This window comes from Paroedura picta, chromosome 4 (assembly GCF_049243985.1).
Source record: "Paroedura picta isolate Pp20150507F chromosome 4, Ppicta_v3.0, whole genome shotgun sequence".
NCBI classification, from domain to species: Eukaryota; Metazoa; Chordata; class Lepidosauria; order Squamata; family Gekkonidae; genus Paroedura; species Paroedura picta.
Genome location: NC_135372.1, coordinates 116,983,491 through 116,997,559, shown reverse-complemented (window position 1 = coordinate 116,997,559; position 14,069 = coordinate 116,983,491). Strand labels below are relative to the sequence as shown.

The window sequence follows — 14,069 nt, the reverse complement described above, 5'->3', positions numbered from 1 at the left end:
TAGATTGTTTTATATACCATATTTTTAATTGTTGTGACCCGCCCTTGAACCTTCGGTGTAGGGCAGGATATACGTCTCTAAATAAATAAAGTAAAAATATAGACTCCTAGAAAGCAGTTATATTATGAGTAGTAGATGTTGTCCCAATAGATTTTGTCCCACTAAGTCTGTGGCTTTTGCACTGTATTTTGTCCCAATTGCTGGTCTCCTATCTCCTTCCTACTTAATTGTGGGGGGGGGGGGGGATAATGGTTACGTGAAGCTCCAGCTGGCATTGAAGGAGCACAAGGCTGGAGAGTGCTTTCTTTCTTGCCTTTTGTCTCCCGACTCAGCCAGAGCAAGCTGGGGGAGTTGCAAGTGGAACACGGGGCTGCTTTTTTATTTTTCTTTTATCTTCCACCTGTCTGTGGGGGTGGGGTGGAGTGGAGAGCATCAGGAGAGAGAGAGGGAAGGGGAAGGAACTCCCAAAGGCAAATCTCTGCTTTGGAGAAGTGGGCTTTTAGAGCACAATCACATAAAAACGATCCCAAAAATGAGGGCAAAAATGAAACCTGCGAGGGAATAGCAACCGGGAATCCCAGTTTTCGTGCAGTCTTTGAACTGATGCCCTGACCAATCAGTGACAGATGACCATAATATGTCAGCCTTGGAGGCACAGAGAAGGGGAAGGAAATTAATCCAGCAAAATGCCGCTTTTGGAGCACTTTTCTCAGATGTAGTGCGTTATATCTACACTTGGATATCATAGAGGAAAGGTAATGTCTCCATGGACTCAATCATGGATGTTGCAGAGGGAAAATTTAAAGCGCCACAAATCAAAATGGAAGTTGAATAAAATGCGGAGGGGAGGGGTTTATTCGGGCTCGAAGAGGATAAAAACTCCAGTGCAGACTCTACCCAGGGTATGATGCAGAAGCAGGCAGTGGCAAACCACCTCTGAACCAATCTTACCTTGAAAATCCTATGTGGTCAGCATAACTTAGCTGCCACTTGAAAGCACACACACACACACACAGATTCTGGAATCTTCAAGGCAGTGAACAATAAAATACATTTGACAAAGTTAAATAATGTTTTAAAACAATTAAACCGAACACTTAAATAGGAAGGCGGGTCAGTGAGGGAATATTAAAACAGGAAATGTGGCATCCATAGGTGGAAGGGGCACTAAATAATCTTCCTGCTCAAGTGCCTTCTATAGAATTACATGAGTTTTGAAAATATTGGTTTGGAGCCATCAGTCACTAATGAACTATGGCAATATACAATTCTGGGTTTATTAAATAGATAATGAACATTAGTTTCATATTTACACAATTGAAATGCTCTGAATAAAATGTTCTGCTATTATATAATTTTCCCTTGTAGCTTAAATCTTAAGAAGCATGATTTCACTTACATTTGTCCTTTTTTGGCTGTTACATTTGTAGACAAATCGGAATAAAGGATTAGAATACACAGTTTAGAAAGATCTGGCAGTTCTTTATAGATTGCAGAGATAAATAAAGCTTGGCCTTCTGGTATTGTTTTGGATCTTGGCATTTGTCATTTTGGCTTGTTACATGTTTTCAGTCAATTCTTCAGCAAAATTATACCCTTCTAAGTACATTCAAGTCATTAGGGTTAGAATGGTGGAATTCTGTATATGATTCTAAATTTCCCACCTCTAAAACCTAATACTAACCATCCACATCATGCAGTCAGCACACTAAACTGTAAATAAAGCCAGAAGTGAAATTGGAGCTGAGATTCTGCTTCTGTCCTAAAACAACGCACAAGGGAGCATTAGTGGTATAAAGTGTGTTAGCTTATCCTCACTTAAAAATAGAAGAAGAAGAGTTGGTTCTTATATGCCGCTTTCCTCTACCAGAAGGCATCTCAAAACGGCTTACAGTCGCCTTCCCTTTCCTCTCCCCACAACAGACACCCTGTGGGGTAGGTGAGGCTGAGAGAGCCCTGATATCACTGCTCAGTCAGAACAGTTTTATCAGTGCCGTGGCAAGCCCAAGGTCACCCAGCTGGATGCATGTGGGGGAGTGCAGAATCGGACCTGGCATGCCAGATGAGAAGTCCGCACTCATAACCACTACACCAAACTAGCTCTAAAAATATATATTTTTATTGATTTTTGAAATTGTATTAAAACAAGGGATAGGGAATAGAGAGAAAAAGGGGAAGGGAATCCATTAACAAGCTGAGTCCTACTTCAGTGATACTGTTTTTGCCCAATGTTGGGCATAACAGCTTATACGTACACTTAAATCTATCTTATTTGTTAATAAATTCCAAAAATTAGTTCCAGTGTTCTTGAAATTCTTCATTGGGTCGTCTGTTAACCAGATTAGTTAATTTGGCCATTTTACAAAGTTCCACCATCTTGTCCAACCAAGCTGATATAGTCAGCAAGTTCTAATTTTCCCATCCTTGTGCAACCAACTATCTTGAAGTTAGTGGTAGTATGGAAGAACAGTTCTTTTGCCTGTCTCAGGATTATACTCAATATAACATATACTCAGGTTGTAGCAGAAATTTACAGTAACATTTTTTCAATCAACATAAGTATGTTAATCCAATATTTTTAAGCCTTTTCACATCTCCACCACATATGATAGAATGAGCCCAATTTGTCTTTACATCTCCAACATTTTCCAGCATGCTTATTTGAAATTTTTGAGGTTACCTTTGAAGTGATATACCACTTATAAAACATTTTATACCAATTTTCCCTCAAAGTTTGACATTTCATTAATTTAGCTTATCCTCACTTCTGATAATGTTATCTCTCTGAATTCAACATTTAGGACTGCATTTGGTTAAATTTATTAGCAGACCTGAATTCTGATTTTAAATTTTGTTTTTTTTAATGTTTTGTGTTTTATTTTATGGGCTTTATCTCTGTTGTTAGCTGCTTTGAGCTCTATAAGAAAGAAAGGTGATCAATAAAGACCTTAAATAAATAAACGTGACTTTATAAAGTCTGCCTGAGAATGTTATACAGGTTCTCAGCTCTAAATCTCTGAATGAAAGCAGTTCAGGCTGCAATCCTAAGAACACTTTCCTGGGAGTAAGCACCATTGAATAAAATGGCAGTTTTGATTAGCCATGTTCATGATTGTTTTTGTTTTGCAACTTTCCGTTCCGTACTTGGGGATCCTGTTTTACATAGCCTGAGGTTTAGTTTGGTGTTCTTTCTTAAACTCCTGAATTTTAGCTGTGCATAAACTATGTGTTGTGTGCTCTTGACTGAAGAATAACTTAGAAAATATATTCAAGAAAACATGTTGAACACTGCTGTTATAAAGCTAGTGAGGTCTATATAGGGTTTTTACTTTACTTATATTTGGAGTTGCTTTGATAGAATTAAAAAGGTGATACATTTTAACTTGGTATATTTACAGATTTGTTTGGGGTCTTCTGATTTGTCACAAAAGAGTTCAGAGGATCAGACTCCTACAGTCTGCAGTAGCAGACCTGGAACCTGAATACTATTATGGATCGAATTTTCACAGTCAGCTTAACTGGTCATGCAACAGGATCTTCTGGTAGGTTGGGGTTTTTTTTTTATTGGTTTGACTAATTATTGCACTTACCTGTATACTTCTCAGTTTTGCATAGAAATGTTACCAAAAAAAAAAGCCTTTTAACCCAGTATTCACAATGTTTTCCTTTCTTTTTTTAATGTTAAAGAAAATTATTTTGGATTGACTTCACTGTTTAAACTACAAGTACAACGATATAGGCTAGATATCAGAAAAATTTTTCACAGTCAGAGTAGTTCAGCAGTGGAATAGGCTGCCTAAGGAGGTGGCGAGCTCCCCCTCACTGGCAGTCTTCAAGCAAAGGTTGGATGCACATTTTTCTTGGATGCTTTAGGATGCTTTGGGCTGAACCTGCGTTGAGCAGGGGCTTGGACTAGATGGCCTGTGTGGCCCCTTCCAACTCTATGATTCGATGATTCACTGCTTCTGAAGTAGACTTAAGCCCATCTAAGGATAGGTTACAATTAATTTATTTATTACAGCATCACAGTGAGTTTATTACTTTAAGGTCCAAACTAAATTTTACTATTTTTAAACAGCCAGACAAAGTGTGCTGTGCATACAAAAGCTCACACAGTGAATAAAACTTGGCTACTCTTAAAGGTGCTGCTGGACTAAAATTTTGTTCCAATACATCAGACCAACATGGCTACCCACTTGACTCTATTTTTAAACAGTTGGGTCCAGGTTCCTCGAACCCAGCTCATGTTCCCTGCAGCCACATAGCACCTGCGGGTAATGGCTTCAAAAAAAGAGAGGCCAAGTGGGTCGGAACAGTGCTGCAGGGGAAAGAAGGGCTCCTGTCTTCCTCCCCAAGCTGCTTTTCTGTGCCCAAACAGCAATAATTCCTCCCCCTGAGCATGATGTTCATATCTGAAAGCTGCCAGGCGGACAGGAGCCCTTCCCCCTGCAGTGCCATTATGAGCCCTTTTCCCCTGGCTGCTGCAGTATGACTGTAGGGGACACAGGTTGGTTCCAGAGAGCCCAAACTCAGATCTTTCAAAACAGTAATGTTTAGTTTGGCCCCAAGAGGGAACTCCGTCATTATCTCAGTTTTGAATGTCGCTTGCTTTTTATTTTCAGTGCATATCCCAGTATGCACACCCTTCCAAAATGTAATTCTTAAAAAAAAACAAAACAGGAAGAGTGATGAAACTTTTGAAAACATCTGCTGCAATACTCAGTAGCTGCAGAACGTTTTGAAATCCTATTTACTAAAGAAAGGGCTTCGGCTGGAGGAGACAGACATTCTTAACTGGTGGGAATCCTTGCTTCCCAGTAATCAAACTGGAACTGACACTGCTGTCTGCTCCTCAGATGTCTATGAAAATCAGTAGGTTTAAATGTCCCTAGTCTGAGCCGTATTCTGATTTTTATTCCCTCCAAATAATGTGCAAAACCATTTGCACATCATATATGCTTACGTACAGATCCATGCATGTAGTAATAGGTGTAGTAATTGTATACAATGATTTCAGCTTGATTGTGCTACCCTTACTGGCTGCTGTGGTACAGATAGATGTTTGTATCATAATTCTTACAAAGTAGCCAGTTCCATGCAAAGGAAGCCATACTTCCAGCCCTGACCTATTTGCCCTGAGAATGCTTTAGTTACATGTGTATTGGTTTTGTACTGACATTGAGCTATGCTTAATTACTCTTTGGTTCTTACGCCCGGCAACATTGGCACCTATATCCCAGCAACTGTAAGTTGTCTTTGGCTCTCAAGATCACAGGGTGGTCATGCATTAGTGTTTCCCTTTCTCAGTGCCTGATCCGGTGCTGTGTTGCAACTGGGCTGTAAAATATAGGACTGAGCAAAATCTCTGTAATCCTAACTGTACCTTCAGTAGATTCAGGTTCGGTAGTCATGTTGGTCTGAAGCAGCAGAACATCGTTTGAATCCAGTGGCACCTTTAAGACCAACAAATTCTTGTTCAAGGTATATGCTTTTTGTTGGTCTTAAAGGTGCCACAGGACTTGAACTTTGTTCCGTACCTTCAGTAGTAACTTTGTATTTTGTTCCTGTTTAAATTTAGCCTTAGATGGTATTTAGGTGGTGAAGCTAAATATGATCAAAGGTATGTTGAAACAGGTGTGCACTTAAAAGATAAATGAATAGTATTCTTTTCTAAACCTATTAATACAATATAAGCAGTAGAAATAATAGTCTGTGCTTGCCTAGATGCCTCTTTGTATATGTATTAAACAATTTATTTTTGAACTTTTTTGAAATAGGTTCTTAATACCTGAATAGCTTCTACTGCAGAAAATCTCATAACCATGGTTTGGGGTGACATACCTAGCTTAAAAGATAATCACTCTTTGTGCTCTTCAACCATGGAAGAATTGGAAGTGGACATTGATTCTGGACTGGAGGAAGATGACATGAATCATGACAGTCTTTCTGAAGATTCCACCATCTTCGTAGCTTTTAAAGGGAATATAGATGATGATGACTTCAAACAAAAATTGGGCATCATATTGCATGATGTGCCCAGCCTTTTACACATGGGTACTTTATTGTCTTGTATCTTTTAGCAAGAAAATGTGACAATGTGACATAGTTTTAAAATTAATTTATTCTAGAAATGCAAGTATGGGTGTTGGTAATACTTTTGATATGGCTATCATAAGCAGCAAGTATAGGTGTTCAGACTCTATGCCTTATTCTGCATGTATGAAATTTCCTCTGATTCCACCTTCCCATTTCAGAGTCCCCACACAGATCCTCAGTATCCATTGACTTTTAGGAGAAGAAATTTGGGTAATGCAGGTTCCAGGGAGAAGTGAGAAAGTTTTCTATAGCAGGGGTAGTCAACCTGTGGTCCTCCAGATGTTCATGGACTACAGTTCCCATGAGCCCCTGTCAGCTTTTGCTGTTGTATAGGATGCAACTTATAATGCAACTTATATGCATACGTATAATGCAACTTATGCGTATTTTATTATTATATTATTGTTCTTTCAACATTTTATTATTCATCTGTTTAATAAATTCTCACATATGGTGGTCTGGGCAGGCCACTGAACCTCTCTTTACTTCACTGCTGTGTCCTCCCCCGATATCTCCAGTTCTTTGAGCTATTAAATTGTGCCATATTCCATTTTACCAGTGAGCAGATGAGAATAAATCCAGGCACTTTAGGTTGCACTTAGCTGTCAGAATGAAACAAATAAACGCCCCTCTCCCAAGTGAAGAAAATCATTTGGGGTTCTCTCTTGACGTGTTCTATGTTTGTATACGGAAATGTTCATGTCATGTTAGTATTCTTATCTTTATAATAATTAAATTGTTCACTCAGCTCCAGTTCTGCAGTAGTCAAATCTGATGTTATTAGTCCCTGTTAACACTCTCTCCTTTCAGAATTTTTACTTTTACTAAAAGTTTGAATAACCCCACTTACAATACTATACTGATTCATTACCATTTTATTATGAGTGATGACGATGCTCACTAAGCACTTAGAAATAAGTAGATGATGTAATGGTTTTGGAGATGTATTTAATATTATTTAATATTAAAATTAAAACATGTATATCCCTCCTTTCCTCTTAATTGAAGGTGGCTTGATATTTGGTTAACCTTTGTTCAAGAAAGGCTTATTTTAGATCTTGTTCAGGCTGATTTCTTCATTTATGGTTACTGTTTTTCCACATGAGGTAGCTTATGACACTACAATCTTGAATGCTTCAAAACGTGTCTTCAAGATAGCACATGTTCATTGTGCTGAGGTTTGAAGGCTTCTTGTTCATGCAATTTTTTCTGATTGAAGAACTTACCTGGAATTGATTTGTCAGCTGCCCCAGATCTGGTCTTTATGTGAGCTAGCCTAGAGTTACTTACTGCCTTAATTGTGATATACTGAGTTCTTCCTGTAGGTACTCTTGTCGAGTTAACTTACAGGAAAGAAGCTTGTTTATTGGCAGGAAGCACTGAATATAAGCATGAGAACCTCATTAACCCTTACTTTACCAAAGTGAGTAGTTCTGCTGTTTTATTTGTTGATTTTTCTCTTTTCTTCTTTTTTTCTTCCTCTTAACTAAGACTCTAACAAGTTAAAGTTGAGGAAAGTAGAACCCTGGAACAGTGTACGTGTCACATTCAATATTCCTCGTGAAGCTGCTGAACGACTACGATTGCTGGCTCAAAATAACAACCAGCAGCTTAGAGATCTCGGGATTCTCTCGGTTCAAATTGAAGGTAGTTGAAGTTAATTTGTAGCACAGAAGAAAAACATTTGAAATTATTAGCAGAAAAGCATTTTTGGTGTAATTTGATAAAAGCAACAATAACATTAAATAGTGTCTCAATTTGTGAGCATTCTAATTTTGTGACTTGCTGGTAGGGTGAACTACTCTTGTCACAGAGGTTGGTCATTGTGAGGACTCTCCCTCTTCTGTCCCTGCCTCACGTTGTATTATTTTTAGTGTTTCCCATGTCAATCATAGGCACCACTTTATTTATCATCCACCTTTCTTATTGCGCTAATGAGACAGTAGGCTAGTGAACAATGCAGTATTGGAGTGGGGAGTGCCTCATTTTTTTTCTAGTCAAGTAAAGCTATGTTTATTTAGTGTTTGCTTTACATGCAGAGGGTCCCAGGCTCAGTCCTTAGTATTCCTGTTGAAAGGATCAAGTAGTAGGTAATTTGAAATATTTCTGTCTGAGATCGTGGAGAGCAGCTGCCTCTTAGGCTTGGCAATACTGGCCTTCCTAGACTCCTGTGAGGAAGGAGGAAAGAGTGTGAGAGCACATTCACACGAGTGCTAGACCATCACTTTGGCACTGTCTCCAAACTTAACCAGTGAGCATCCTGTGTCCCTATTCCACATTGTTAAAGGTAAAAGTAAAGGTATCCCCTGTGCAAGCACCGGGTCATGTCTGACCCTTGGGGTGACACCCTCTAGCGTTTTCATGGCAGACTCAATACGGGGTGGTTTGCCAGTGCCTTCCCCAGTCATTACCTTTTACGCCCCAGCAAGCTGGGTACTCATTTTACTGACCTCGGAAGGATGGAAGGCTGAGTCAACCTTGACCCGGCTCCTGGGATTGAACAGCCTCATGGGCAGACAGCTCCAGACAGCATTTCTGCTGCCTTACCACTCTGTGCCACAAGAGGCTCTTTTTTCCACATTGTTCGTAGATGCCAAAAATAAAGGGTTAGGGTTGTTGACCAGTATTCACATAGTGGCTTGAATTATCTGGAAGATTTTCATTGACAGAACAGATTTCCATCTGTGGAACTTGACTTTCTTGTCTTCCCTTGCCTGTGATACCAGGAACCCCCCCCCCCCCCCCACACACACACCCATAGGGTTCCTTACTGGCAGGAGACTCTCAGGACTAACTTCAAGGGGTTTGATGGCTGCAGTGGGAGAAGAAATTAATGAAAATTGTGCTCTGTTCTAAAAGCCTCTCTGGGATCCAAGCCAGTCAATGGTGTAAACAGTGTGACTAAAGACAAGGTTGGGAAATATGCCACAGAACTGCTGCCACTGTTGTGAAGTGCAGGATTGAGCCCAGGCCTATGAATTTTCCCTATTACTATTTATCTCTATGTTGGAGGCTGCTAGAGTCCCAGGACTGACATGTCAAACCTGTTGCTTAAATTTTGCCTGCTAATTATTTGTATTACTTCATGAGATGAAGCATTGTTTTGAAAAAAAAAAGAAGTGCCTTTTGTCAGGGATTCATGTACAGAGATCCATGTTGTCTACAGAAGGAGTAAATGCACCCACCGAAGGCTTTATTCATTCAAGTGAATGGAGATGCATTTGTTGGCAGGGAAACACTGACTGCTCATCTGGCTCTGCATAAAGTTGATTTTAATATAATTTTATATTCTCACATGATATTTTACAGGGGACTGAGCAATGTACAAGCTTCATAATGCTTGAATAGTTCAGTTATTGTCAGCAAAAATTGTTTTTAAAAAATATGCCAGTTACACTAAATCGTTTGTTTTGCTTCTCATTTTGACATTTTCTCTCAGGTGAAGGTGCTATCAATTTAGCATTAACTCAAAACAGAGGACAAGAGGTGAGGATTAATGGGCCTGTTGGGCCAGGCAACTCAGTACGAATGGAGACAGGATTTCCCATGCAAAGTAGCCAAGGCAAGTACCATTAAAAATAGCTATGATACTTGAGGAAATACGTTACTAATTTTTCTTTTCACTCTAAAGTCAGCCTTCCCATTGAGTTTCCTTGTGATATATCTGTCTTTTTAGAGAGATGAGTGAGAACACGACTGTTTGTTTTTGTGGGTTTTATTGTCGTTTGATAGTTTTTAATGGTTCTATTTGGAAGGTGCCTCGGGAGCCTGTAGGATATAACTTTTTAAATATATGATAAAGTAAATCTTCCTGTCTGCAGCAAAAGGAGAGAAAGAGAGCCAGGGGATGCCTCAGTATAGAGGTCATTTTAGAAAGAGGATCCCATGAGCCTCATATTTTGTACTGTTATATTGGTAAGTAATATTAGATCTGTCATTTCTACTACAATTCTCTGCTACAAGGATTTTTTGATAGGGGAATTTAGATAGGTAGGATGTTAGTGGTTATGTGGTTAGTATGAAGGACTGGTACTTTTCCACCATGAATAGTTGCTTCCTCTGAAAACTTTTTCAAGGGACTGAATATAGTAAAACTATTTCTAGCTCGGTGATCCAGCAAACCCAAGAACTGTGTTCCTTCAGCTATTCTTTCTTCTTTAAGTATATGCACATTTTTGCCCCAGATCCAATGCATAGCTTAGAATTTCTAAATTTCAGTACGATGTCTTCCTACTGGTGTATGACCAACTGCATCATTAAGAAACTGAAAAATATTATTACATTTCTAGGGTTAATAAGAATAAATAATCCTGCAACTGTCATGATGCAGCAGAGTGGAAATGTCTCTTCACCAATGATGACAAGTACAGCTAACGCTGAGCTGCAGCCCAGGACACCTCGGCCCGCCTCTCAGTCAGGTAGCTGGTTATCACTACATCAGCTTGCATCCATATGTGTAGAATTACTTATCTATGCGTTTTTCCTCCCTTTGCATATGCATTCGATTCTGGAAATACAATCTACCATATTGACCACTACTCCCTTTTGAAATAGAAAGAGCCTCTAGTTTTGGGAATATTCTAATTTTCTAGCAGTTTTCACAATAATGGATTTTTTAAAAGAATGAATGGCACTTCAGTTTACCGTGGAATCAATACCTACGGATTAGAGGAACTTTATTATTATTATTAATAACAATAATATTTGATTTTTATACGGCCCTTCCGGCATACTGGTTCAGGGCAGTGTACAACATGTAAACATATAACAATACAGATTTAAAAACACAGTTAGAATTAGATTTGAGCTAAAAATGTCAGCATCAACAAACATTATTTTGCTCAACTCTCTTAGAACTAGATTTCAGTCTGGAGGTGGCTTTGTTAGGGGGGTGCCCAGTAGATGAATGAAGTGTTATCCTCAACACTCAACTATAAATATAAATGAATGTGTTAAAAAGGGCATTATAAATAGTGGGGCAAATGGAAAAGGTGTAACCTATGATACTTCTATGCAAGTTCACATGTATGGTCACTATGACTAACTGCAATTGTTGGCAGTAATGTAATGTTTGTAGCTTCAGAGGGATTTATCTCTTTCCTAATGTGAAGTCTGGTGAAGATCAGTTGGAGAATTTTATGAATGAATATGCTGTTTCTCATCAAAAGGTTTTATCCCTATTATCACCTGTACATAGACCACCTGATATATGCATTTTCTTTTAATATTGAATAATTCTTTATTCTCTTCTAATAGATGCTGTGGACCCACTGTTATCAGGGCTGACTATCCAGCAACAGAATCATCCGTCCGGATCTGTAATGCCTCAGCTGCATTCTGTGCAGTCAGTTCCTGTTAGCCGGCAAATAGGCCCAGCCACTTTTCAGCAGATGCAGTCGCAGCCACAACTGCAACCACGTCCCCCTCAGCAGCACCAGCAACCCCAACAGGGTATTCGCCCTTCATTTGCAACCCCAGGCCAGGTTCCAGTTCCTCCTGCTTGGAGCCAGGTGCCTTCTGGAACAGTCCAGTCCACTCCATCCCAAGGAACAATGAGCACACTTACAGTTAACCAGGGGTGGAAAAAGGCCCCCTTGCCTGGACAAATGCAGCAGCAACTCCAAGCAAGACCATCTTTAACAACAGTACAGACACCCTCCCACCCCCCACCTCCATACCCTTTTGGAAGCCAACAAGCTTCTCAGGCACATACAAACTTTCCTCAGATGAGCAGCTCTGGCCAGTTTACTGCTCCTCAGATGAAGAACCTTCAGGGAGGACCCTCACGGGTCCCTACACCACTACAGCAACCCCACCTGACCAACAAGTCTCCTGCCTCTTCTCCTTCCTCTTTTCAGCAGGGATCTCCTGCATCCTCCCCAACAGTTAACCAAGCACAGCAGCAAATGGGACCAAGGCCTCCCCAGAGCAGTGCTCTCCCTCAAGGGTTTCAACAGCCTGTAAATTCTCCTGGCCGTAATCCTATGGTACAGCAGGGAACTGTGCCTCCTAACTTCATGGTCATGCAACAGCAAAATCAGGGTCCTCAGGGTTTACACCCTGGGTTAGGAGGTAAGTCATTCTTTAACTAACCCTAGTCTGTTTAACAATCCAATGAGTTATTCCACATAATGTGAATTCACTGCTGATTTCATGAAAGATCATGCTATGGAATAATCTGTGGAAGTTTTGGGGACAAGATGCACACTTTATATGTTATGCTATTCTTGTACAATCGAAGAGCTATCAGAGAGTCTTGTAACCTGACAGCTTTGGAATAGTAACAGAGTAAAGGATGCCATCGCCACACAGAAGCCCTTGGGGAGGGGGGGCAGGCTAATTCTTGTCCTCCACCTGCCCTGTTGGATGACCTCCGCTGCCAGCTGGATTGAGGCGGGTCAGTGCTGCTAATACTGCTTGACCTCTCGGCAGAGTTTGACACAGTAGACCACAAGCTACTAGCTCGCTGCCTCGCTGATGCTGGGATACGAGAGACAGCCCTTCAGTGGCTGATCTCCTTTCTCCAGGGTCGCAGACAGAGGGTAGCAATAGGAGAGAACCAATCTGACTGCTGGAAACTCCCATGTGGGGTACCACAAGGAGCAGTTCTCTCCCCAGTCCTATTCAATAACTTTATGTGCCCTCTTGCCCAGCTGGTATGGAGGTTCAGACTGGGATGCTATCAATACACTGATGACACCCAACTTTTCCTCATGGTAGATGGCCATCCTGACTCATCCCCAGGTGTCTGGAAGCAGTGATGGGCTGGCTCAAACAGCGGTGTCTGAAGCTAAATCCTTCAAAGACAGAGGCCCTGTGGTTTGGTAGGCCCAGGGAAGGACGTGTAACTGCCCTATCTGGACAGCCAGGAACCTGGGCATGATCTTTGACACTCCCCTTTCCATGGAGGAACAGATCACAAGAATAGCTCGGCTAACGTTCTTCTACCTTTGCCAAGCCAAGCTATTAGTACCCTGCCTGGTCCCAGAACACCTAGCCACAGTGATCCAAGCGACAGTCACCTCTAGGCTGGATTTCTGTAACCTGTTTTATGCAGGCCTACACTTAACCCTGATCTGGAAACTTCAACTGATGCAGAATGCAGCAGCCAGGGCTCTTACAAGATCACTTCGGTGGGCCCTCATTTGGCCTGCACTCCCAACAGTTGCACTGGCTACCAATCAACTACTGAATCAGGCTTAAAGTTCTAGTAATCACTTTCAAGGTCATACATGTTCTGAGCCCTGAGAAACCTCCTCTCCATCTATGCCCCCCCCAAGAGCATTACCTCCAGAATCATCAACAAATTGGTGATCCCTGGCCCCAAAGAAGCTTGATTGACCTTGACCAGAGCCAGGACTTTCTCAGTCCTGGCCCCCACCTGGTGGAACGAACTCCCAGACAGCTTGAGGGCCCTGCTGGAGCTAAAACAATTCTGCAGAGCCTGTAAACTGGAGCTCTTCCACCAGGCCTTCAGTCAAGGCAAGTAAACAGATCACCAACTAGAGCCCAGAGGTCCCTCCCATTGTCAATCTGCAGTCACAGAAAATAACAGAAACCACAGAGTAGAAAAATGGAAATTGAAAACTGTCCTATTGTTAAATGTTGGTTTTGTAAATAATTTCAATTTGACACAAGTTCCTATTATCAAACTGTTATATATGTTCAAACCAGTATGTTTATTTACAACGTACTGTTTCATGAAAGTTCCATGTAAACTGCCCTGAACCACAAGGGAGGGCAGTATATTAAATATAATAATAAATAAATAAAAGACTTATTTTAATATTAAGTTTAAGTTTTATAGGGGGTCAAGAAAACCTGTGTATTTGCCTCAGCTTAATTATCCAACTGAAATAAGTTGTAATGTGATAATTAGGGGTTCTGATAAGGAAATAGAATTGAAGCCAGTGCTGGGATTTTATTTGGGGTATGTGTGTGTGAGAAGGAGAAGGAGGGGTTTGGCCAATCCC

The 14,069-nt window shown here is 40.7% G+C and overlaps 1 protein-coding gene across 2 annotated transcripts in view; it reads left to right on the top strand.

Annotated features, from left to right (window-relative positions):
• The window catches only part of NCOA6 (nuclear receptor coactivator 6), a 55,277-nt gene that overhangs the window by 13,630 nt on the left and 27,578 nt on the right, over positions 1-14,069 (top strand). For both annotated transcript variants that reach the window (XM_077335330.1, XM_077335329.1), the window contains exons 2-7: positions 3,399-3,542; positions 5,778-6,054; positions 7,588-7,743; positions 9,536-9,658; positions 10,386-10,514; positions 11,353-12,168. In XM_077335330.1, the coding sequence (XP_077191445.1) occupies positions 5,823-6,054; positions 7,588-7,743; positions 9,536-9,658; positions 10,386-10,514; positions 11,353-12,168 (1,456 nt within the window). In that variant the 5' untranslated portion in view covers positions 3,399-3,542; positions 5,778-5,822. The remainder of the gene's footprint in view (positions 1-3,398; positions 3,543-5,777; positions 6,055-7,587; positions 7,744-9,535; positions 9,659-10,385; positions 10,515-11,352; positions 12,169-14,069) is intronic.